General features: G+C 33.7%; 7 protein-coding genes and 1 non-coding gene across 8 annotated transcripts; 3 read left to right on the top strand and 5 right to left on the bottom strand.

The window, feature by feature from the left end:
* Positions 1 to 1,455: 1,455 nt before the first annotated feature.
* Positions 1,456 to 7,378, top strand: AT5G41310 (P-loop nucleoside triphosphate hydrolases superfamily protein with CH (Calponin Homology) domain-containing protein; the record flags this gene model as incomplete). The annotated part of the gene is made up of 19 exons (NM_123496.2): positions 1,456 to 1,579; positions 1,674 to 1,825; positions 1,952 to 2,032; positions 2,284 to 2,463; positions 2,576 to 2,653; positions 2,736 to 2,813; positions 2,913 to 3,005; positions 3,114 to 3,410; positions 3,507 to 3,588; positions 3,714 to 3,809; positions 4,357 to 4,536; positions 4,625 to 4,731; positions 5,099 to 5,264; positions 5,410 to 5,533; positions 5,616 to 5,869; positions 5,951 to 6,114; positions 6,336 to 6,793; positions 6,895 to 7,004; positions 7,153 to 7,378. The coding sequence occupies 19 exons, from the start codon at positions 1,456 to 1,458 to the stop codon at positions 7,212 to 7,214; spliced, it is 2,886 nt and encodes a 961-aa protein (NP_198947.1). The 3' UTR covers positions 7,215 to 7,378.
* Positions 7,379 to 7,516: 138 nt separating this feature from the next.
* On the bottom strand, positions 7,517 to 8,919 carry AT5G41300 (Receptor-like protein kinase-related family protein). Its single transcript, NM_123495.2, has 2 exons — positions 8,040 to 8,919; positions 7,517 to 7,804 (listed from the first exon to the last, which is right to left on the bottom strand). The coding sequence occupies exons 1-2, from the start codon at positions 8,842 to 8,844 to the stop codon at positions 7,746 to 7,748; spliced, it is 864 nt and encodes a 287-aa protein (NP_198946.1). The 5' UTR covers positions 8,845 to 8,919; the 3' UTR covers positions 7,517 to 7,745.
* A 1,257-nt stretch (positions 8,920 to 10,176) lies between these two features.
* Positions 10,177 to 11,694, bottom strand: AT5G41290 (Receptor-like protein kinase-related family protein). The gene is made up of 2 exons (NM_123494.2): positions 10,733 to 11,694; positions 10,177 to 10,421 (listed from the first exon to the last, which is right to left on the bottom strand). The coding sequence occupies exons 1-2, from the start codon at positions 11,520 to 11,522 to the stop codon at positions 10,348 to 10,350; spliced, it is 864 nt and encodes a 287-aa protein (NP_198945.1). The 5' UTR covers positions 11,523 to 11,694; the 3' UTR covers positions 10,177 to 10,347.
* Positions 11,695 to 12,769: 1,075 nt separating this feature from the next.
* Positions 12,770 to 14,341, bottom strand: AT5G41280 (Receptor-like protein kinase-related family protein). Its single transcript, NM_123493.4, has 2 exons — positions 13,521 to 14,341; positions 12,770 to 13,183 (listed from the first exon to the last, which is right to left on the bottom strand). The coding sequence occupies exons 1-2, from the start codon at positions 14,314 to 14,316 to the stop codon at positions 13,119 to 13,121; spliced, it is 861 nt and encodes a 286-aa protein (NP_198944.1). The 5' UTR covers positions 14,317 to 14,341; the 3' UTR covers positions 12,770 to 13,118.
* A 472-nt stretch (positions 14,342 to 14,813) lies between these two features.
* AT5G41270 (RNase P Rpr2/Rpp21 subunit domain protein) lies at positions 14,814 to 16,186 on the bottom strand. Its single transcript, NM_123492.4, has 2 exons — positions 15,831 to 16,186; positions 14,814 to 15,590 (listed from the first exon to the last, which is right to left on the bottom strand). The coding sequence occupies exons 1-2, from the start codon at positions 16,049 to 16,051 to the stop codon at positions 15,035 to 15,037; spliced, it is 777 nt and encodes a 258-aa protein (NP_198943.3). The 5' UTR covers positions 16,052 to 16,186; the 3' UTR covers positions 14,814 to 15,034.
* A 57-nt stretch (positions 16,187 to 16,243) lies between these two features.
* AT5G41265 lies at positions 16,244 to 16,315 on the top strand. Its single transcript has one exon. It is a non-coding gene; the product is annotated as a tRNA-Cys (tRNA).
* A 57-nt stretch (positions 16,316 to 16,372) lies between these two features.
* Positions 16,373 to 20,286, bottom strand: BSK8 (kinase with tetratricopeptide repeat domain-containing protein). Its single transcript, NM_123491.4, has 10 exons — positions 19,770 to 20,286; positions 19,467 to 19,687; positions 18,992 to 19,127; positions 18,744 to 18,877; positions 18,560 to 18,665; positions 18,279 to 18,364; positions 17,924 to 18,112; positions 17,555 to 17,707; positions 17,271 to 17,384; positions 16,373 to 17,120 (listed from the first exon to the last, which is right to left on the bottom strand). Exons 1-10 carry the CDS (start codon positions 19,849 to 19,851, stop codon positions 16,878 to 16,880), a joined length of 1,464 nt encoding a protein of 487 aa, NP_198942.1. The 5' UTR covers positions 19,852 to 20,286; the 3' UTR covers positions 16,373 to 16,877.
* Positions 20,287 to 20,945: 659 nt separating this feature from the next.
* AT5G41250 (Exostosin family protein) lies at positions 20,946 to 22,631 on the top strand (the record flags this gene model as incomplete). The annotated part of the gene is made up of 1 exon (NM_123490.1): positions 20,946 to 22,631. The coding sequence occupies one exon, from the start codon at positions 20,946 to 20,948 to the stop codon at positions 22,629 to 22,631; it is 1,686 nt and encodes a 561-aa protein (NP_198941.1).
* Positions 22,632 to 22,804: the final 173 nt, after the last annotated feature.

Below are 22,804 nucleotides of genomic sequence, written 5' to 3'. Positions count from 1 at the left end.
ATATTTATACAACTATTTTACTCCACCACTCTTTTCCACGATCTATGGATGATCTGCGTGGCGCCACGCATGAACAAACAAAACTATTTAAAAACAATTATCTGAAGAGTTCATAAATACCAACGGATTCACTGATATACAACTAAACAATATCTCTGAATTTAGATCGAATATTAAATGAAATCAGTGTTTATACTAACAGTTTCTGAACGTAATATGTTAATATTTTATTCCTGCTTACATGATAAAAGTAAATATTCTTTAGTTATACAGTCTAACTAAGGAATAAGAAAATTTAAAGCTGTTGGTTCATACTGATAATACTTGCAGTTCTCTATATAAACCAAATAAATTTTCAGGTTCTGCTCCATACAACGAATGATGTTTTTTGATGTGTATAAAGTGACCATAATTTATTTGGTTTGATAGATATTATATTGAAAATGATAGTTTACATCTTTTCAAGTATTGCCAAAAAGTCATTACTCATTATCCAAAAAAAAAAGTATTGCAGAAAAATTAGCCCTAGTGGCCGGTCCATATTTTTGGCAATGAACTATTGTATGCATCCAAAACTTTTTTTTGACAAAAACTTTTAGTTTTGCCAAAAAAAAAAGTCAATGGAACTTGGGCCCTTTAGCCCGCAAAATTGTCTATTTTATTTGCCATCCAATAATATTTTGGCCCATTTATTCAATACTCTTTTCGTGTTTAACGTTTTTTGCCTTTCAATTATTTTTATTAAAACAATGACAAAACTCAAAAGCCACAAAAATAAAGCGGGAATGTCTTTGAAGAATTTGCGTAAAAACAAACTCAAACGTAAAATAAAGTTTCCATTTATTTTTTAGTTCTCAATAAACTTTTTTTTTTTTACTAAATATATATAAAAAAAGGATCCCAACTCTTTCCCCGTATTTTTCTTGAGAACCAAAGAAAAGAAAAAAAAAACTGGATTTTTTGAATTCTTTTCTGGCAAAGAATCAACCGTCTGAATTTCTCTGTTGAGTTTCTTTGAGACCATTCAATATCGTTGGCCTTTCAAGAAGTCTCTCTCGAGGTTTCTCATCACGTCTCTACGAAATTTTGGTATCTTATTCGTGAATTCGAGCTGAATTTTTCCGTTGATTTGTTCAGCAGTATTTTATATGTTTCCTGTAATTTAGATTCATCATTTCACAAATTTTTTGCCTCCGGTTTCACGAAAAAAATATGTTTTAGCTATAGGCTTTGCTTTCTTTTGTAAATTGATGTTTGTAGATTTCTAGGCAAGTTTCTTTATATTTTCAAACAAACCTACTTAATTACTCAATAAGAATACGAAAACTAACTTATAACAGCTCAATTTGGTATGGTTTTCGTCATGCAGCAGCTATTTTTGAAAATTTATCTTATGAAAGTTTGATAACTAATGCTCATGAAATGATGTAATTGCTTTAATTTACATGTCCAGATATGAAAAATCGAATCAAAAAAGGATCCAGCATGATTGGTGTTTATGGAAGATCAGACGGATCAAGCAGCATTCAGTCTTCTAATGGATCCGAAAGTCGTGAAAGTATAGATGACAATAAGCAAGGTAAATGTGTTTTTTGCATAATAATGGTCGTTTTCAGATATTTTATTCGTCTTCTCTTTGTTCTTAACCATTGTAAATTTAATTTGGCTTCTAGGTCATCAAAGTTTAGTAGAGTGGTTAAATGAGACACTTCCTTATTTGAATTTACCATGGGAAGCTTCAGAGGAAGAATTGAGAGCATGTTTGGTGGATGGTACTGTCTTGTGCAATCTCTTAAATCAGCTTAGTCCCGGTTCGATGCGAATGGTACTAGATTTTGTGTAAACCTATTGGTTTTTTTCGTTCTTTTATTTTCTATGTCTCAATCTTCTAGAGTTCTAGTTATGTGATTTGTTTTTACTTTGATTTACTCTATTTGGAGTAATCATGTAGGGAGGAAGCTTCGAGCCTGGTTGTGTAAATATTGAGCGGTTTTTGGCAGCTATGGATGAAATGACATTGCCCAGATTTGAGGTTTCAGACCTAGAACAGGATTGTTCTAATTATAAATATAATTTGTTTTTTTCTCTGTTTAAAAATATAATCAAAAGAAAATAATTGCTAGAGTGGTTGCATTGCCACTTTTGATTTAACAAATAGATTGAATTCAATATATCACATGGATATAAGTTCAATGTAGCATTATAGTAAAATGTTCTAGATACACAAATATACTAATCCAAACTCGGATATCGATGCAGGGGGATATGATTCGAGTTATACAGTCTCTTAAGGCGCTTAAAGCTAGTTTCTCTGATGATGGATATGATAAGAATACACTTTCTGCAAGAAGAAGATGGAGTTTGCCTGCGGACCATTCAAAGGGAGTTGATAGCAACTTTAATGATGGAGGATCACAGTTTATAGAAGCATCTGAGATTAATACATCTCATCACAGCTTACAAGTAAAATTTTCTAACATAATGTTTAGTCAATTTTGTTTCAACTTTGATTATGATTCAGGTTTAATTTTCTTAAACCATAAACCTTGAACTTCGTTTTTCTTTCTCTCGGTAGAATACTTCTACACGATCGTTGTTTGACATGCTGGATAGGCTTCTTGATGAGAGCTCGCAGAAGATGAATGTGTCTCATGTAAGGAAATGATTTTGCAATGTTAGTCATAAGAAATTTATTTTCTCAGTCATCATTTCTCTTTGCTTGCTCTGCTCTTCAGGTTTATGTATCTATCTTGAGAGGCATTGTGCAAGTTGTTGAGCAACGGATCTCAAATCAAGCTGAGAACCTAAAAAACGTATGATTTACTCAAAAGAAATTTCTATTTTTCCATGGACAATATCATACTTCTTTAGACAACAATTGTTTTTAAAAATCATAAATATGTTTGGTGCAGCAAAATATACTCTTTAGGGTTCGTGAAGAAAAATATAGATCAAGAATAAATGTTTTAGAAACTTTGGCATCTGGAACAACAGATGAGAATGAGGTACTAATTCTCAATTCATGTCTCTAATTGCATATACCTTTTCATTTTGTTGCCACTTTTGTTAAAATTTGCAATTGTTTTACTATGCTGTGCTCTCTAGCTTATTAGGTCAGAAGAAAAAGATGTGCTCCAAATAGAAAAGGAAAAGAGCGTAGTAATGCTGAACTTTCTAAGTTGAAGCAAGAACTTGAAATTGTGAAAGAGACACATGAAAAACAGTTTTTGGAACTAAAACTAAATGCTCAAAAAGCTAAAGTTGAGTTGGAGAGGCAAGTAAAGAATTCAGAGTTACGTGTAGTAGAAGCAAAAGAACTCGAGAAGTTATGTGAAACTAAAACTAAAAGATGGGAGAAGAAAGAACAAACATATAAGAGGTTTATAAACCACCAGACAGAGGCTTTGCAGGTTATTAATTGACTTTAATTTATTGATAGTTTTGTAAATGTGGTGATAAAGCTATGGTAATTCATTTACTATCATCGAGTTGTGTGAATTCTGCAGGAGTTGAAAGCTACTTCTATGTCTTTAAAACATGATGTATTAAAGATAGGAGAGAACTACTTCCTGGATCTAACTTACTATGGTAAGATTGATCGTTGTAATCCATTTTCTTTTGGTTAATTAGTTTTGGCTTTGTGCATTTTGTATATATTTATCAACTGAGTTTGGCTTTCATATGTTTATTTGAACTTTTAATTCACCTCTTAGGTATAAAGCTCAGAGGAGTGGCTCATGCAGCAAAAAATTACCAGATAATAATTGAAGAGAATCGAAGACTTTACAATGAAGTGCAAGAATTAAAAGGTATAAATTTTGAAATCGTATTTTGGCGCCAAGATATTGAAATAAATCTTTGGTGCCAAGATATTGAAACATGGTTGGCACTTGGCACAAAAATTGTCGAATCACAAAATCATAGGTTCCTCACGTTGAACTTCTATAATTACAAAAATAATTGTTGGGGCACTATACCTCGAAGAACCTAGCTTTTTTTTGTTATTAGAAAATATTTCTTTTGAAAACAAATATTAAAATTTATATATTATAAACCTCAAATGCTTGCATCTAAAAACTAAACCTTTTGAAAAATAAATGTGATGATTATTTCATTAAAATATTATATCAAATTATTAAACCAATTTGTTCATGACAAAAAATCGTCAATGAAAACTTATTAGCATATATTTTTATTTCATTTTGAAATAAATTGATTTCACATATTTGCAAACAAAAAACATCCAAAAACCAGTTTAAAAGACTGCCCTAACTCTACTTCATTTATTTGAGCCTTATAGCTTTTTAGACGGTAAGATTTGCTTCTTGTGTACTTTTTTTTGTTGCTTGCAAAAAGGAAATATTAGAGTATATTGCCGGATAAGACCATTCCTTCAAGGACAAAACAAGAAACAAACATCAATAGAGTACACAGGTGAGAATGGTGAACTGGTGGTTGCAAATCCCTTAAAGCAAGGCAAAGATACGTATCGTTTATTCAAATTCAACAAAGTCTTTGGCCCTGAATCAACTCAAGGTTCAAGCCTCTTCCACTTATTTTATTTCATATATGAAAATGTATAGTTTTGGACTTGTAATTAATTAATATGTATATATGCGTGCAGAGGAAGTTTTCTTAGATACTCGACCTATGATTCGATCCATTCTTGATGGCTACAATGTATGTATATTTGCTTATGGCCAGACGGGTTCTGGAAAGACTTATACGATGGTAAGAAACATGTCTAGTTTTGTTCTTTATATATTTATGCATCATGAGTCTCCAATTTCTCTTTGCCAAAAAAAAAAGAGTCTCGAATTTCTAACCATTTATAAACCAAATATATTGATTTAAAAAAAAAGTTTGATTTAAAAAGTTTGATGCCAAAAAAAAAAAGAGTCTCGAATCTCTAACCATTTATCAACCAAATATATTGATTTAAAAGTTTCGACCAATATATGATCATTTTAAATTTTCATCTTAATTTGGTCAAAAGTTTTTCGTAAATGTTTTTGACCATTTCATTGGTTAGAAACTTGGTCGAAATTCCACATGCTATCTTGTAGTGGATAAGTTAAAAATTAGTGAATTAACACAGAGTGGACCAAGCATAACTTCAGAAGAAGATCGGGGTGTTAACTATCGAGCTTTGAATGACTTGTTCCACTTAACTCAAAGTAGACAAAACTCAGTGATGTATGAAGTTGGTGTTCAAATGGTTGAGATTTACAATGAGCAAGTTCGTGACCTACTTTCTCAGGATGGTCCTAATAAGAGATATCCTTCTCTAATCTAATTAAGTATTTGACATTTTTATTGATATCATTTTTTTTATGTTACAAATATTAAATTTCCTTAACTTGCATACACTTGGGATTTGGAATACTTCTTTACCAAATGGCCTCGCAGTTCCTGATGCAAGCATGCATTCTGTAAGATCAACTGAAGATGTTCTTGAACTGATGAATATTGGGTTGATGAATAGAACTGTTGGCGCCACAACCCTTAATGAAAAGAGTAGTAGATCACACAGGTCTGAATAAAGTTTTTACGGTTTAATATCTTTCTTCTATATTGAGCTAAGACATTTGTTTAATTTTGTCCATTTTTTGTAGTGTTCTTTCGGTTCATGTACGCGGTGTTGATGTTAAAACGGAATCCGTCTTGCGTGGTAGTTTGCATTTGGTTGATCTTGCTGGAAGTGAGAGAGTTGGTCGCTCTGAAGTAACCGGAGAGAGACTCAAAGAAGCTCAACATATAAACAAATCATTGTCTGCTCTCGGAGATGTTATATTCGCTCTAGCACATAAGAATCCTCATGTACCTTATAGAAACAGCAAGCTAACACAAGTCCTCCAGAATTCTTTAGGTACTATAAGATAGACTTCAATAAAAAAAATATTACTTGATATTGTTGCTTGCTTCTTTACTCCTCTTTTTAATTTTTTAGGAGGGCAAGCGAAAACTCTTATGTTTGTTCAAATTAATCCTGATGAAGATTCATATGCTGAGACTGTAAGTACTTTGAAATTTGCGGAAAGAGTTTCTGGTGTCGAGTTAGGTGCAGCTAGAAGCTATAAGGAAGGAAGAGATGTTAGACAACTCATGGAACAGGTGCTTACATTATTCATGTTGGGGCCAACAAAAGTGATAGCTTAATGTGAAATAACCATTAATAGTTTATAGTAGTGGTTCACCTTAATGTGAAAGCTACGTTCACTTTCTAGCTTTTACAATTCTCTCTAAGATATATTATACTCCACAACACAATAGTTTCCTCATGTCAAAGTTTTATCACTTGTGGAGATGTAATGGTATTTTGATATTGCATGCAGGTATCGAACTTGAAAGATATGATTGCCAAGAAAGACGAAGAACTTCAAAAGTTTCAAAACATAAATGGTATCCAAAAACGTGGATTAAGCAAACTAAGAATTGTCTCTCCTCCTAGAAGGCATTCTTTAGGAGGAGCTTTAACAAATTCTCCAAGAAGAAGACAAGGACCTGGTTTACTTGGAAGAACAACTTCAGATATACATCGACATCAAAATGAATCTCGATCATCGTCTAAGTTTTCTGGTGGGGCTAAAGACAATAATATATTTGAGGATACTGAACTCTTAGGTTTTGAAGAATCAAATAATGAGGAAAGATTGAGTGATATCTCAGATAGTTGTCTTTCAATGGGAACAGAAACTGATGGCTCGATTAGTAGCGGTGCAATGGAGTTGACACTCTTCCCTGAAACCTCAAATCCTCCTGAAATGTTTGAACAATCTGAACAAAATGACAAGTGAGTATAGTTCCTAATTACTTTCACTTTTGAATCATATTTCTAAATAAGAGTTACATTGTGTTTAGAGTTCATTGTTTTATTTAATTTACTAATTGCAGAGCTCATGTTGGAGTTGGACCATCAAAGCCACTGAAACATACACCAAAACCAGACATAAGTAAACCTTCTCGTCTGTCGATTTCCACTACCTCATCTAAGGCTTTAACAAGTAACCTCACTATCAACACTTCAAAGTATTTGTCAATTTTAATCTTCTGTCTATTTGTAAAGTAAACAAAGATTAGATCAAATTTTGTCTAACATTATTAGGAACTTGATGCCTACAAGATCATAATGTGTTTCTCTTTTGGTCTCAGGTTCTAAAAGACCGGTCACTGGCATTTCATCTTCAGTAAAACCTCTTAACAGAAAGAGATAAAGATCTTTTTAGTTTCGATAACGTTATTCATTGTAGATTTAAATCTAAGCCCAAAAGCTTCTTTTTCTTTCAGATCAAGTAATCTTGTTTTGTTTATCCGAACGTGGAAAGTAAGTAACTCCGGTTTGATATCATTGGAAAATGCTTATGATGATTTATTTAGTGTTTCTTTCAAGCAGAATATAACAACCTTGAAGGGGACTTCAATGTGTAACATATGATTTAACCACAATATCATATTTCATCTTTTTTAAAAAATCTTCATATAAATCTATTAAGGATTAAACCTTGTGATAAAACAGTCCACAATGTCCATAAAGAGAGGAGAACAAAGCATATGTATAGTGAAAACCGAATAAAAGTGAGGCAATGTCGACACTCGACACTATGACAAGTTAAAATAATCTTTCAATAAATGACTGAATAAACACATTATCAGGGACAGACACACACAAGCAATAAAACATGAAACATTACAACAACAAAACTGAATTTTTATTTTTCCCTTAAACACGCAGTCTTATCATAGACCTAAAATGTAAACACCAAAGCTGCCAGAATGATCATTCCCCAAAATATTTCACTATTTCCTGAAAACAAAATAATCCAAACATTAAGACAACATATATTATACTGATAATAAGTAAAAAAACGCAAAGAAACAATTGTTACCCATTGGTCTCATTGGTCTCTATTTCATTCATGTCCATATTTTCTTTCTTATCTTGTAAACATGGATATTTCTTAAAGTTTCTAATAAAGATTTTGGAAGGAAAAAAAAAAGAAAAAGAAACAATTGTTACCCAAAAATGAATATATGCTCACCTCTAATGGAGCACGAACCGCTATGGTGATACGGTGATGGAAGCGGCGGCAATGGTGAAGTTGTGATCATATAATTCACAAAACAGTTAGGAGTGAAGATCATAGCCCAAAACTTGTCACTACAACAGTCGATAATTTCTTGCAACGCATATTCAAGGCATATGGTACAGTTTTCAGGATTCAAATGTGGACTACACTGAACAAGAGAGTCAAGATCGTAGGAGCCATCAAATCTAGTTACATCCAAGTAATAATACGGCGTGAGAGCGGAAGACAACGTAGACGATCTTACGATAGCCTCTCCCATTTTCTTATACAATCTCTTTTTGAACGGACCTAGTGATTTCGGTATTGGATCATCACCGCTCCAAATGCTATTAGGCTTTTTCTCAAAGGTGGAGAGGAAGAACTTATCTGAGTAACGAACCATACAATCGATGTAGTAAATGATTGCTTCTCGATGGTTAGTACAGTTTTTGACAATCTCGATTGTTGCATTCTTGACGCAGTTGTTGCACGTTGTTATGTTGACGTCTCCTGTGCATAAGAACATTCCATAGACTGTGTCTGAAGCTAGACCAGTTGTGAGATTGTAATTGTTAACGATGGATGATTGGTTGCGAAAAGTAGAGAGCATGGTGTTGAGATTTTTGTTGTAAGTTGTGTTGCCAGTGGTGTTTCTGGATGAATCAATGCAGAAAGTGTCCATGTGGTCTGTTTCGGAGACAGCTTGGTTCATGGTGAAGAAGAGACATAAGAGAGAAGAGAAGCAGAAGATAGGAGAGAGTTTCTTGGTTGTTTCCATGTTTCTTTTAGTTTTTGTTTTAGAGATTATGAGATAAAAGAGAAGAAGATCAAGGTCGTTAATTTAACAAGCTCATTGGTCCTTGTTTCGTTTTTTTTTTTTTGGTTTGGTCTTTGTTTTTTACTTGGATTCTCCCAAAAAGAGTTGACTAATGGGTGAATATATATATTTCAAGTGGGAATTAATTTAATGACAAATTAATGAATTAATGCGAAGAGAAGCAGAGAGTTTCATTGATGTTTACATGTCTAAATTTCTTGTATGGTTTATGAGATAAGGTCGTTGATTTAGCAAGTTCGTTGATTGGTCTTTGTTAAGTTTTAGTTTTTGATATTTCTCTAAGATATGTATATCTTATAACTTTCTTATTTTCCATTGATTCTTCCAAAAAGAGTTGACTAATGGGGAGAATACAATTTAATGACAAATTAATACATTTCAAGTGGGGATTAATTAAGGGTACAAATTAAGATGTGAAACCGATAGTTATGTGAAAAGTAATGTATGAAATGTAAGTAGTGACACTTTCGGATTTTTAAACTAGTGAGCTCAATCAACTGTGGAATGTTATTATTTCTTCGTAATTTTTCTAAATTTCTATTTTACGTATAAAAGGGTATTTTACACATGAAACTAAGCCAACTAAAATTTACAAGATACTCTAGTAGTTAAACCTTTAATTTGGGTTACTCTAGTCCCTTAATTTAAAAGAGTTATACAGTGTCATTGATATATAAGTAATTACAAATTAATGGATATCAAAGAAAGATAAATCGAAAGAATTGTGATATATGTTTTCACGAAGTGAATTTATATGACACTTTTCTTCAGAAAGCTTTACTCGTTAACAATTCCGTGTATAAAAATGAGACAATTCTTACATCAACTGAATGTATAACCACATTAACGAGAAAAACATAAGCATGAAGCATAATTAACGAAAACAATATATTTACGGTATAATGTTAAAACTTGGTAGAATCTATGTAACAATTCAAATATTTGAATATATCATCACAAAAATGAGTTTCCCGCGATATCGCGGAGTTGATAACCTAGTTACAAATAAGTAGATATTAAAAATGATAAAACAAAAGAATTTTGATAAATATTTTACAAAGTGAATTTATATGAAACTTTTCTTTGGAAATCTGTACTCGTTAACAATTCCGTGTATTCGATCTTAAACTGAGGATATATCATCATACTATCTTTTTAAGTCAACTTTTCTATACAATTATCAGTTACTTGTTCAGTTGTTGCTCTCCTAATAGAAATTTTACAATGTTTTTGATCCCCACATGGATATGCATGGATCAAAATCAAATGAATTAAAAACAGAAAATCATTATACAAAGGACAATTCTTACAACAACCCACATTGGAAGGGGACAATAAAACATAAGAATGAAGCATAATTATCGGAAACAACGATTTAATTTTTGTTTTGCACTTAGCAAAATTACAAATCGAAACTCAAACCAAACGTTTACAAATGGGAACTCAAACCAAACTCAAAAATGCAAACACCGAAACGGACACAGCAAGAACCATTCCCCCAAGTAATTTGTTGTTTCCTGTAAAACAAAAACAAAAACAAAAACTTTACAACATTGATGATCATAATGCTAAAAAAAATACAGGAGAGAATTAATGTTGCAATTCTTTATAGTCTTAAATACATTTTATTTTTTAATTTATTTGAAAAATAACTGATACATCAAAACATAAGTTTTATATAATCGAAAATTTACAATCTCTATTCTAATATATTTTGAAACTTTTTAAAGTATGCATAACATGTCAAAGCATAAAAGGTACGAATATATCATCTACAATATAAAGAAAAGTATATAACCCATCATTATTTCATATATAATATGCTTACCTCTATGGGAGAAGGAACCGCTGCGACTTGGCGGTGGAAGCGGCGGCAAGGATGAATTGTATGTATCAAAACTCACCATACAGTTGGGAGTGTAGATGAAAGCCCAAACCTGATTACCACAGCATTCAGTGAGTTCTTGCAATGCAAGTTTCAGACATGTGGTGCAGTTTCTTGGATCCAAATCAGGAGTACACTGAACAATAGACTCAAGATCATACAAGTTATCGAATCTAGTTGTATCCATAAGATAATATGGCGTAAACGATGAAGACAACAAAGATGATCTAACGATAACTTCTCCCATTTTGTCAGACAGTCTCTGTCCAAATTTACCAAATGATTTGGGTATTAAATCGTTAGATGACCACCAATAGCTAGGATTGGTCTCTAGGGTCGTGAGGAAGAACTTATCTGAGTATCGAACCATACAATCTACGTTGTAAATGATTGCTTCTCGATGGTTAGTACAGTTTTTGGCAATCTCGATTGTTGCGTTCTTGACGCAGGCGTTGCACGTTGTTCTGTTGACGTCTCCTGTGCATAAGAACATTCCATGGACGGTGTCTGAAGCTAGACCGGTCGTGAGATTGTAGTAGTTAGCGAATGATGATTGGTTGCTAAGAGTGGAGAGAAGAGTGTTGAGATTTTTGTTGTAAGTTGTGTTGCTAGTGGTGTTTCTGGATGATTTCATGCAGAAAGTTTCCATGTCGTCGGGATCGGATACGGAGATAGCTTGGTTCATGGTGACGAAGAGACAGAGAAGAGCAAAGAGTTTCTTTGTTGTTTCCATATTCTTAAAGTCTTTTTAGAGGTTATGAAATAAAAAAAGAGAAGAAGAAGAAGAAAAAGATTATATAGAGAATTAGAGATTAGAGAAAGAGAGAAGTTCCTTGATTTAACAAGTTCATTGGTCTTTGTTTAAGTTTTGTTTTTTTTGGTCTTTGTTTTTTTTCTTGGATTTTCCCAATAAGAGTTGACTAATGGATGAGAACATATGTATATTTCAAGTGGGGGATTAAAAAAACAAAGGGGGACGAATTAAAAGACGTGAAACCAATTACAATGTAAAAGTAATGTATGAAATGATCTTAAACCAATCAATCTATATATATATACTAGACACGAACCAGTCCGATCAAATTTAACAAAAGTAAGAATTAACAACGTTCTAAACATAAATTGTCTTTCAAAGATAAAAAAGGAAATATATTTTACTCTTGCATTGTTTCATTCACAACTAAAATTATTGATTAAAAATTATTTGAATGAAAAATATATTATATAATAATAACTTATATATGAATAAAAATTATATCGCATAATAATAACTCTTTGAATAATTATATAAAAGTTAAAATTAAAAATTTTCATCATAAAATTGGTGAATGAAACAAAAATAACTTTAAATTAGACACGTTAAAACTATAAAGATGATCGATCAATGGTGACTAAATCCCTTTAAATCATGACACATGATAAAATATTTAATTGATAACTATTCATGATAATATTAATTAGTAACTTAGAGAAATAAAAATATATCATATTAATTATATAATATAATATGTTTCCCTTATAATAATTTTTCTATCACCATCTCTGTAACCATTAACAACCACCATCGTCACCTCCATAACAACAACATGTTATTCCTAAATGTTTTAGTATTGACATGCTATTTTATTAAATGATCTTTTTTCCTCTGATTCTCATTGGATATTTCTCTTACGTCGTTAATATTTCAGTATTGATTATTTTTATTTTTGGATTTCGTGTAATTAGTATTTATTTCATATTTTTCTCTAAATTACAATACATTGTTGTATTTTTGTCTTTTATTTGAGGTTAGTATATTTTTTACTCATGACTATTTGCCTATTTTCATAATTATTTTGAGTCAATAGTGGAGTATTTATGAAAAAATTAGTTTGCTTGGTGAATAATAATATGAAATAAAATATTTTTCTATATTATACATATAAAATGGTATTTTACACATGAAACTAACCCAACAAAACATTATAAGATACTCTAGTAGTTAAAACTTTAATTTGGGTTACATTTAAAAGAGTTATACATGGTCATTGATATACAAGTAATTACAAATTAATGGATATCAAAGAACGATAAATCGAAAGAATTGTGAGAAATGTTTTCACAAAGTGAATTTACATGACACTTTTCTTCAGAAAGCTGTACTCATTAACAATTCCGTGTATAAAAATGGGACAATCCTTGCAACAACTGAATGTATAACCACATAAAACGAGGAAAAACATAAGCATGAAGCATAATTAACGGAAACAATGATGTTTATTTTGCTCTTAGAAAAACTCCAAATCAAACTCAAAAACCAAACTTTTTTTCTTAGTATATGTAGATCTGATCATAAACCCAAAAATGCAAACACCGAAACAGCAAGAATCATTCCCACAAGTATTTTGTTATTTCCTGTAAAAGAAAAACAAAAATCAAAACATAACAAGATTGACCATAATGCTAAAATAAAGATACAAGAGAGAACTAAAATTGCAGTTATTTTGTTCTTTATTGTCTTAAATACATTTTATTTCTAAATTTATTTGAAAAAAACAAAATGTGTTACATTGAAACATAAGTTATATATAATCGAAAATTTACTACAATATATATTCTAATAGATTTTGAATTTTTCTAAGCATGCATAACATGTCAAAGCCTCAAATTAAGGTACGTATCATCTAATCTATATAAATAAAAGTATATATAAAAAATTAACAACCCATCATTATTTGATATATATGCTTACCTCTAATGGAGAAGGAACCGCTGCGACTTGGCGGTGGAAGCGGTGGCAATGACGATGAATTTGAGGTATCAAAACTCACTAAACATTTGGGAGTGAAGATGAAAGCCCAAAGCTGATCACCACAGCATTGAGTGAGTTCTTGCAACGCAAGTTTCAGACATGTAGTGCAGTTTTTTGGATCCAAATGAGGACTACACTGAACAACAGACTCTAGATCATACAAGTTATCGAACGTAGTGGTATCCATAAGATAATATGGCGTAAACGAAGAAGATAACAAAGATGATCTGATGATAACTTCTCCCATTTTGTCAGACAGTCTCTGTCCAAATTTATCATATGATTTGGGTATTGGATCATCAGACGACCAATAAGTATTAGGCTTTGTCTCTAAGGTGGAGAGGAAGAACTTATCTGAGTAGCGAACCATACAAGAGAAGTAGTAAATGATTGCTTCTCGATGGTTAGTACAGTTTTTGGCAATCTCGATTGTTGCGTTCTTGACGCAGGCGTTGCATGTTGTTCTGTTGACATCTCCTATGCATAAGAACATTCCATGGACTGTGTCTGAACCTAAACCGGTCGTGAGATTGTAGTAGTTAGCGAATGATGATTGGTTGCTAAGAGTGGAGAGAAGAGTGTTGAGATTTGTGTTGTAAGTTGTATTGCGAGTGAAATTTCCGGATGAATCATTGCAAAAAGTCGCCATGTGCTCGTCAGAATCGGATTCGGAGATAGCTTGGTTCATGGTGAAGAAGAGACAGAGAAGAACAGAGAGTTTCTTTGTTGTTTCCATGTTTTTTAATCTTTTTAGAGGTTATGAAATAAAAGAAAAGAAAATGAAGTATTATATATAGAGATTAGAGAGAAGGTCGTTGATTTAACAAGTTTATTGGTCTTTGTTATTTTGCTAGATTGGTCTTTGTTTTAAGTTTTGGTTTTTTTGGTCTTTGTTTTTATTCTTGGATTCTCCCAAAAGAGTTGACTTATGGATGAGAACATATGTATATTTCAAGTTGGGGATTAAAAAAAAAGGGACAAATTAACTAAGAGACGTGAAACCAATTACTATGTAAAAATAATGTATGAAATGATCATAAAACCAATTAATATAAGGTGATTAGTGAGACCTATGAATATATGAATGTCATCATATATTAATTGAACAAGGTGACATGGTTGTGCCGACATGTGAAAACTTAGAAGTTTAGAAATATTTTTAACAATATGATTTGTTGATTACTTCGAAAATTATTACGCACGATGAGCAGTTGTGTTAAATAATTGTTTGAAATTAACCAAGTTGCTTTGGTCAGTAGTAACTTCTAAACGGGAGAGTTTTGGGTTTGAATGGTTTTGGTCACCTAGTCGCGCTTTAAATTTGGTATATTTCCGTACGTGTACCCGGATGAAGCCTTCAAGATCTCTACGATTGTTATATGAAGCTATACCCGTCGTGACTCGTGAGGTTTTATTAGTTAACAATGAAAGATCAGTTGGGAACCTCTCAAAGATTACAAGAGAAAAGGTATTTTAAAGTTTCCAGCTTTAGAACTCTTGTTTGTCTCAGCTATCTCCTTCATACTTGTCCAAGGTGATTTTCTCTTCCTCTTATTTGATCCACCAACTGTTTTCTCAGGAACACTTTGAGGTTCACTCGGTTTCTTACTTTTGGGTTTTCGTATTCTCCTATCCCTCTCCAATGTAAGCATCATCGGCTTCGGTGTATCCCCAACACTCTTCTCCTCCACCTGATCTTTCACACTTCTCTCCGGTGAAGAAAGCATGTTACTTTGGATTTCTTGAGGCATCGTCATCTCTTTCTTGATCTTCGGACGCGACGAACGAGCGGTTTTCGGCTTGAACGGGTAAAGCTCTTTCATCTGACCTTTAGCAGTACCTCTCTTAAGGTTCCGGTGAGAACAGAAATTGCAATGGTAAACTACATTGTTCTGAGGGAAACAGATGTTGTTAGACTTCTTGCACCTATTACGTTTCTTCTTCACATTAGCAGAAACCTTCTCTATTCTAACATTGCAATTGAATCCAGGCTTAAGAATGGTCTCACACCTGCCACAAAACCATTTGAATCATTACATCATTTTGACATTCAATTGCCAAAAAGAACCTCTCTAAGCAATTGAAAGCATATACAAAAAAAACATCACAAACACACAGAACAAAACAACCAATTCTGCAACAATGGTGAAAAATCGCAAACTATATGAACCAGAAGCAACTATTGAAGCAAAACGAACGATTTTTTAGATTAATTTTGCAATTGAAGTCATAATCAGAGATCCTAAATACCTTTGACAAGAGACGAGATCGGGATCAGTAGTGATTCCGGTGGATTCAGTGTCGGCAGCGAGACGTCGACCGAGTAATGAAGCAAGAGACGGGATAGGAGTATCTCCGGTGGAAGACCAGAGAGCGAGATTCTTCAAGTGCTCATGTCTCAGTACAGATTTGAGATTAGGTCCTCCTCCTCCTTGAGTGTTTGTAAGCTTCTTCGGTCCTCGTTTGCCCATCGTTTTCAGGTCGACCTGAGGGAAATACTTTAACCGGTTACAGATGACGGAGAGATTTAACGATGCGGCGGCGGAGAGAAGGAAGAGCAGTGTTTTGTTATGAAAGAATTGGGATTTTAAGAAGTCGGAGACGAATACCCAATCAGGTTTTACATTTGTATATATCATTTACTTATCATAATTTTATCAGTTGGGCCCATAGCTCAGTGGTAGAGCATTCGACTGCAGATCGAGAGGTCACCGGTTCGAACCCGGTTGAGCCCTTTTTTATCAACATATTTTTTTTTTTTTGAATATGTTTCTCTGAAAATTCAAGATCTTTAAGCGTTTCAACATTTGCAAAATTCAAGAAAAAAAAGGAGGGGAATAACATTATAGCAGAGAGAGGTTCATACTTCATTCTATACAATAATACAAACATTGAATTACATTAAAGCGAATAATACACAATGTCACAATCATACATTTTTAAGTTTTGTCATCATATCTCCATAGACACTTCTTTTCTTCTCTATGATACGAAACACGTCTGCACCATTGAACTTAAACAACAACAATAAACACAGTCCACTCGCTGTAATCGAATAATCACAGTGGCTTGAACCGCGGATCTTGCAAAATGGAGCACTAAACTGAAATAAAAACCAGACTAACCAGTAATGTGATGTGATGATCAAGGCTTCGGAAAGGAACAATCGCTGTAGACTTGTTATGCTTTGATCTTAAATACAATGTTGCGACAGTGGTTCTTCGGGTGTATGGGTTAGCGTAAAGGATGGTTATATTTCTCTTGTACTCCAGTTTCTCCTCTTTGTGTTGCTTATAATCACAAAGGGTTTCTTTTGCTTTCAAGCATTGCACCGTCTTTTAGAGCAGTGTGTGCTTCGTTCTCTTGTCCTAGAGCTGACAAAGCTACAGCTTGGAGATACGATGCGATATGCCAAGCAGGAGATATGACTTGTGCTTGCATTGCATTGTTTAGTGCTTCTCTAGGCATATCATTCATTAGGTAACACAGACTCTGTCTTGCATGAACAGTTGGGGAACCCATTGTACCTACCTCGATGAACTGCAAACAAATACTTCGGTCAGAAGCATAAAAGTGAATATGAGAGGCTAATGAAAAATCTTGATCACTACCCTTTCCGTGAAAACCACCAGCACTGAACTATAGATTGTTGTCAGGAACTAAAACTTACTACAGCATAAAAAGTTTAACCTGAGAATAGCATTCGATGGCCTTTGCAAAGTCTTTATGTCGGAATGCAGAATCCCCCTTTTTCTTGAAGACCAATGTGTCCTGCATCTGGTCGGTCCACATCTGGAAAGAAAGCTGTTGCAGAAACAAGTGAAAATGTTTTAGATTTGAATATAAGGAACATGATAGCCACAGTCAAAGATACCACAGATGCATTATTTCCAAGGAATTACAAATATCGACATTAGAATCAAACATTAGAAGACCGAAATAGTATAACGCAAGGTTGAAAATACGCAACGAACCTCTGTGGTTGCACCCTCGTCATCCTTATATCCAAGCTTCTCAATGATCTCATGTATGGCAGTTAGATCTGATCTTAGGCATGCTTCGCCAAGAGGTGAAAGAGCTGTCGTTGTGGCACTGTTAGGTACGCCCAACAATTGATGAGAAGCAATCTACATGATTAACATGTTCGTGTTACAGCGGGAATAATCTTTTCAAATGAAAGAAGCATCAAGCTTATCTTTCTAGTTCTGCAATTGTTTGCCGTATGGTAGCAGTAAAAATGGTAACAGAAAGATATAAGCTTCTGCGATTCAATATTCATCATTAATAATAAAAGCTTGCTAATTATAAGCAAAACGGAACTGGTTAATGATAGTGAAAAGCACCTCAAGATCTTTCTGAAGAGGAATCATTGCAGAGACTAAAGATTTTGGGTTAGGCCGCTCTCGGGGTTCATATTGCAAGCATCTTGAAGCTAACCTTATTAATTCAGTTCCATCGTCACTCGAAAATTGACCTTCCAAACCTGAATCCATCAGCATCTGAATGTTCCTGTCCCGTATGAGGTCCAACGCCTAGAATACACCATACAAGGTAATGGATTAGCAAAATACTATACTATTCAAGGATATTAAGTTATAACATGCTTCTCTCAAGCTCAGGGAGAATGCTTCCTAGTCAGAATCCAGTAACAGACACTAAGAAATATTACCAATTCAAAAGGATATTTGGAAACCTTACATGGCTTGGAGGTATATGCTTTCCACTCAGAAGGTCAAGTAATAGAGTTCCAAAGCTGTATATTACACTTTCAGGTGTCACGCGACCTGTAGAAATAAACACATAACCCAATAAAAAACAGAAAAGCAGCCACAATCCAAATAAAGCATTCATGTTTTCATGAAACCTTAGCTGTCAGCTGGAAAATTATAAATTGCAAGAAAATTTTGATAATCCCAGGAAACAATTTAGGTAGTGAAAGACTCGATGAGGTATTTGCACAATCTTTTGTCAAAATATACCTGTCCTCAGATACTCGGGAGGAGTGAATGCCAGGTTAGTGCTATAACTCTTTCCATCTCTACTGTTTTTCATCAAACCAAAGCATGAAAGTCTTGGATTTGCATCCTAAGAAACAAAAACATAAAATTATTCTCATATACACTTGACAGAAACCAAAGGTAAAAAAATCTGTATCAAACTTACATCATCAAAGAGAACTCTATAAGCATTTAGGTCATGGTAAAGTGCACGTCCTTTGCTGGTACAATACTCTAGCGCCTGAGCAATATGCAAAGCTACTCTCAGTCGCATCGCCCACTTCATTGGCTGTGACTCCCCTAAACACATAAATAATCATTTTTTGTTAAGCACCCATTCAAACTATCAAGTAGTACTTGTTAGCAGCATAACCAAATAGGAGAAAATACTGACCGAGTATGTTAGGAACTTACAGTGGAAAAGATGTTTTGCCAAAGTTTCATTAGGCATAAACTCTGCAATAAGTAGTCTCTCTTCATCTTCATAACAACACCCAAGTAGATTTGCCATCCTATGATTCCGTAATTGACCAACAGCTTTGGCTTCTTCCTAATCTCACAGAATCAAAGCAACTCTTTAGCTTTGGGCAAACACAAATAGGTATGAAAGAAAATAAGTAATCCAGAATCTAATCTGCTTGCATCTAGTAGATAACAACCTATGAACAAGGAATATATAGGAGCAGCATCCTAGTTAACCTTTTTCACTACACACTTGAACAGAATCTACAAACTACAATGTTCCTCATTAGTACTAGCTAAAAAAGTCAGTCGCAATGAGCATAACCACTTAATTAACACACTAGACCAAGAAGCCAAATCTGACTCTAAAGTTGTTTGCAGAACAGAAGCTCCAACAATGGAACCAAAAGAGAAATAAATGGGTTACCAAGAATTGACGAGAATCAGGCCAAGATTTCCGGTTAAACCTTTTGACAGCAATACGTCTTTGATTCTCAAGCTTGCCTTTATAGACAACATTAGGAGCTCTCTCACCATGCTCTGAAACTATATTCTCTGCTGCAAATCCTGAAGTTGCGTTCCTTATAGTCTCTATAGAGAACTCACGAAATTGAGGCAAATCATTCGATTCACCTCTCCCTTCCTCATCTGAATAAACCCAGAAATTAACATAAAGATCTCAATCATCAAAAACCCTAACAAGATAAACTCATCAACGGCTATAACTTACCTAAGCCTGTAACATCAGGATTCGATCTTCCAGACTCTGAAACACAACAAAGTGCAGATAACTTTGAAACCTCACAACCCATTACAGATAATAAATCAATTACAAAACCGTAAACCTAAACCACTATCTTCTTAATCGAAACTTTAACAGATCAAATCCATAAAAAAAGTTCATTAGATTTCCATAAAAAAAAAAAAAAAAAAAATCGAGATTGAATCGAGAAATGAGTCGACAAAAGAGGAAACACAAATTGACAAACACAAAGGTTAAAGGAGGAATAGAGTGGTCGTGTGTGTGAGCTTTGAGCTAAAAAAGCGTTAAACTTGGAGAAAAGAGAATTCTGAAACTTTCTGCTTCTCTGCTTCAACTTTCTCGGAAATTAAACACTTTGCCAGATAATTCTTCTTTTTTTTTGTTAACAAAATAAAGTTCTGATCTTTTTTAATATCCAAAATGAACACAGCAAAGCAGAGTATCCAAGTCAACTCAACAGTGTGTCAAAAAAGAAAATTCTAAAGAAACAACTCATATTTGCTAATAGCAAAATTAATTAGTTTTGGAATTACTCACAAGTTTATAAAACTGAATATGTTGAATATATAATTTTCTGAGAATATATTTCTTTCAAGTACTGTAGCACATAAGTTATGCAAATTTCAATAAATGTAGCTAGACTAAAATATATATTGATGGCATACATATCATAAATAGCATTGTATACTATTGCATTTGAAAAGTAATATAGTCCCTTATTTTTTTGTGCACTATATATTTCTATGTTTAAAAGTATAATGTATATTAACAAAACTGACCTGTTTTAGTATAATTTTGTACACTATATATTTCCATTTTCATTCTAACTCTTCTGATTATACAACATAAATTCATCATTTAACATAAGAGGAAAGGAAAGGAAAAAATAGAAATAAAAATAAAATAAACAGTAAGTTTTCCCCTAGTTAAAATATTAAAATTACATAGATAGGAAAATATTTTCAGCTACTTTCTTAGAAAATTTAATACTTAAATTTATCTATTCATTAATTTTCTATGCTATTTTTAGTAGAGAAAATATATTTTTTGGTTAAAATAAAGTAAACAATATAAATCCCATAGGTAACCAAATGAGTTTTTATAAATATCCAAAGTGAAGAAGTAAAGGACCAAGTCAGAAAAATGGTTTCAAAGAGAAAGTCAAGAACTTCAAAGACTATAGAAGATTCTTGTATCCATCTATGTTCTGTCTTCTTCAGATTCTTGTACTATACTCTTCCTGCATTATTTCTCTTCTTCTTTCTTCTTTATCTTTGTTTATCTTTCACCACCGGAATCTCCTACAACAACTTCCATATGTGTATCTTCTCTCGAAAGTTCAACGACCCTTATTGTAACACGGCTGGTTCTAAACCCGGTTTCCAAATAATTTCTGAAGAAAATGTAACTTTCGCCGGAGAGATCGCAGGAGATAGAGTTTCTAAGGATCACAACAAGATTCTTAATTCAGTTCCTGTTCAAGAACACAAAACAAAGAACAAGGTTGATCTCAATTCACTCATTGAACTAAAAGCCGAGGAAGAATACAGCAAATACATCAAACCTACGAGTGAAGATGAGGGATATGCGTTAAGGGCAGCCATCAAGTATCTTTACCTACAAAGATCATGGCTATCTCCGGGAGATGAAAACCTCAATAAACCGCGATCGTGTGAAGGTAAAGGAGTTTACGTTTATGATTTACCGTCAAAATTCAACAGCGATTTGTTGGTAGGATGCAACGATATACTTCCAGGGGTTAACTTGTGTAGCTACTTCAAGAATGAAGGCTTTGGAGAAGCTATTAAGAATCTTGGCAAAGGTTGGTTTGCTACACACATGTATTCTCTTGAGCCCATCTTACACTCTAGGGTTTTGAAGCATCCTTGTAGGGTTTACAACGAGACCCAAGCTAAGCTCTTCTTTGTCCCTTACTATGGCGGGTATGATGTTTTGAGATGGCACTATAGGAATGTTTCTGAAGATGTGAAGGACCGTTTGGGGATCGAGGTTTTAAAATGGCTTAATTCAAAGGAATCATGGAGGAGAAACGCCGGGAAAGATCATGTGTTCGTTCTAGGAAAAATAACTTGGGATTTTAGGAGAGATAAGGACCCTTGGGGCTCAAGGTTCCTTGAGCTACAAGAAATGCAAAACCCTACCAAGCTACTCATAGAAAGACAGCCATGGCAGGTCAACGACATCGCCATTCCTCACCCAACTTATTTCCATCCGCGAACAGATGATGATATCACCCGCTGGCAGATCAAGATCATGAGTAAACTTCGCCGGAATCTAGTAAGCTTCGCGGGAGGTGCAAGACCCGATAACCCTAATAACATCCGATCAACGCTAATCGAGCAATGCATATCTTCCAACCAATGTCGGTTCTTAAATTGTACAAACGAAAGCTGCACGAATCCCAAGAATGTCCTTGATTTGTTTCAAGATTCAGAGTTTTGTCTGCAGCCGCCTGGAGATAGTGCAACAAGGAGATCAGTATTTGATTCACTAATCTCCGGCTGCATTCCGGTGATCTTTACTCCGTACACAGCTTATTACCAGTACGCGTGGCATCTTCCTGAGGATCATCGGAAGTACTCAGTGTATATAAGCGAACAAGATGTGAAGGAAAAGAGAGTAAATGTGGTGGAGATATTGAAGGCAAAGACTCTAAAGGAGAAAAAGGATATGAAAAGTTACATAGTTCAACAGCTTTTGCCTGGATTGGTATATGGAGACTCCAATGCTAAGTTTGAAAAGTTTCGAGATGCTTTTGATATTACTTTTGATTGTTTACTTAAGAAAATCAACAGGTCAGTGGTATAACATTTTTTGTAATGTTTGCGCTCATGAATGTGATTATCATTATGATTTGCTCCGGTCCATTCTTATTTGTTTATTTGATGAACAAATACGATAAATATAAAATAAATTTTGTAGTTTGGTATGATGTATTTGTTTCAAACTTTCAAAGAACAGAAAATAAAATATATTTGTGA

The sequence above is a fragment of the Arabidopsis thaliana genome, chromosome 5, assembly GCF_000001735.4.
Source record: "Arabidopsis thaliana chromosome 5, partial sequence".
NCBI classification, from domain to species: domain Eukaryota; kingdom Viridiplantae; phylum Streptophyta; class Magnoliopsida; order Brassicales; family Brassicaceae; genus Arabidopsis; species Arabidopsis thaliana.
This window is presented reverse-complemented; position numbering and strand designations above follow the sequence as displayed.

Excerpts from the sequence above, each read along its gene's own strand:
- AT5G41300 (NM_123495.2), bottom strand. The coding sequence starts at position 8,844 with ATGGAAACAACCAAGAAACTCTCTCCTATCTTCTGCTTCTCTTCTCTC. Across the intron at positions 7,805-8,039 it reads CGGTTCGTGCTCCATTAGAG|GAAATAGTGAAATATTTTGG; the intron begins GTGAGCATATAT and ends TTTTGTTTTCAG.
- AT5G41290 (NM_123494.2), bottom strand. The coding sequence starts at position 11,522 with ATGGAAACAACAAAGAAACTCTTTGCTCTTCTCTGTCTCTTCGTCACC. Across the intron at positions 10,422-10,732 it reads CGGTTCCTTCTCCCATAGAG|GAAACAACAAATTACTTGGG; the intron begins GTAAGCATATTA and ends TTTGTTTTACAG.
- AT5G41280 (NM_123493.4), bottom strand. The coding sequence starts at position 14,316 with ATGGAAACAACAAAGAAACTCTCTGTTCTTCTCTGTCTCTTCTTCACC. Across the intron at positions 13,184-13,520 it reads CGGTTCCTTCTCCATTAGAG|GAAATAACAAAATACTTGTG; the intron begins GTAAGCATATAT and ends TTTCTTTTACAG.
- AT5G41270 (NM_123492.4), bottom strand. The coding sequence starts at position 16,051 with ATGGGCAAACGAGGACCGAAGAAGCTTACAAACACTCAAGGAGGAGGA. Across the intron at positions 15,591-15,830 it reads GATCTCGTCTCTTGTCAAAG|GTGTGAGACCATTCTTAAGC; the intron begins GTATTTAGGATC and ends GTTTTGTGGCAG.
- BSK8 (NM_123491.4), bottom strand. The coding sequence starts at position 19,851 with ATGGGTTGTGAGGTTTCAAAGTTATCTGCACTTTGTTGTGTTTCAGAG. Across the intron at positions 19,688-19,769 it reads TCCTGATGTTACAGGCTTAG|ATGAGGAAGGGAGAGGTGAA; the intron begins GTAAGTTATAGC and ends GGGTTTATTCAG. Across the intron at positions 17,708-17,923 it reads CTCTTCAGAAAGATCTTGAG|ATTGCTTCTCATCAATTGTT; the intron begins GTGCTTTTCACT and ends TTAATCATGTAG.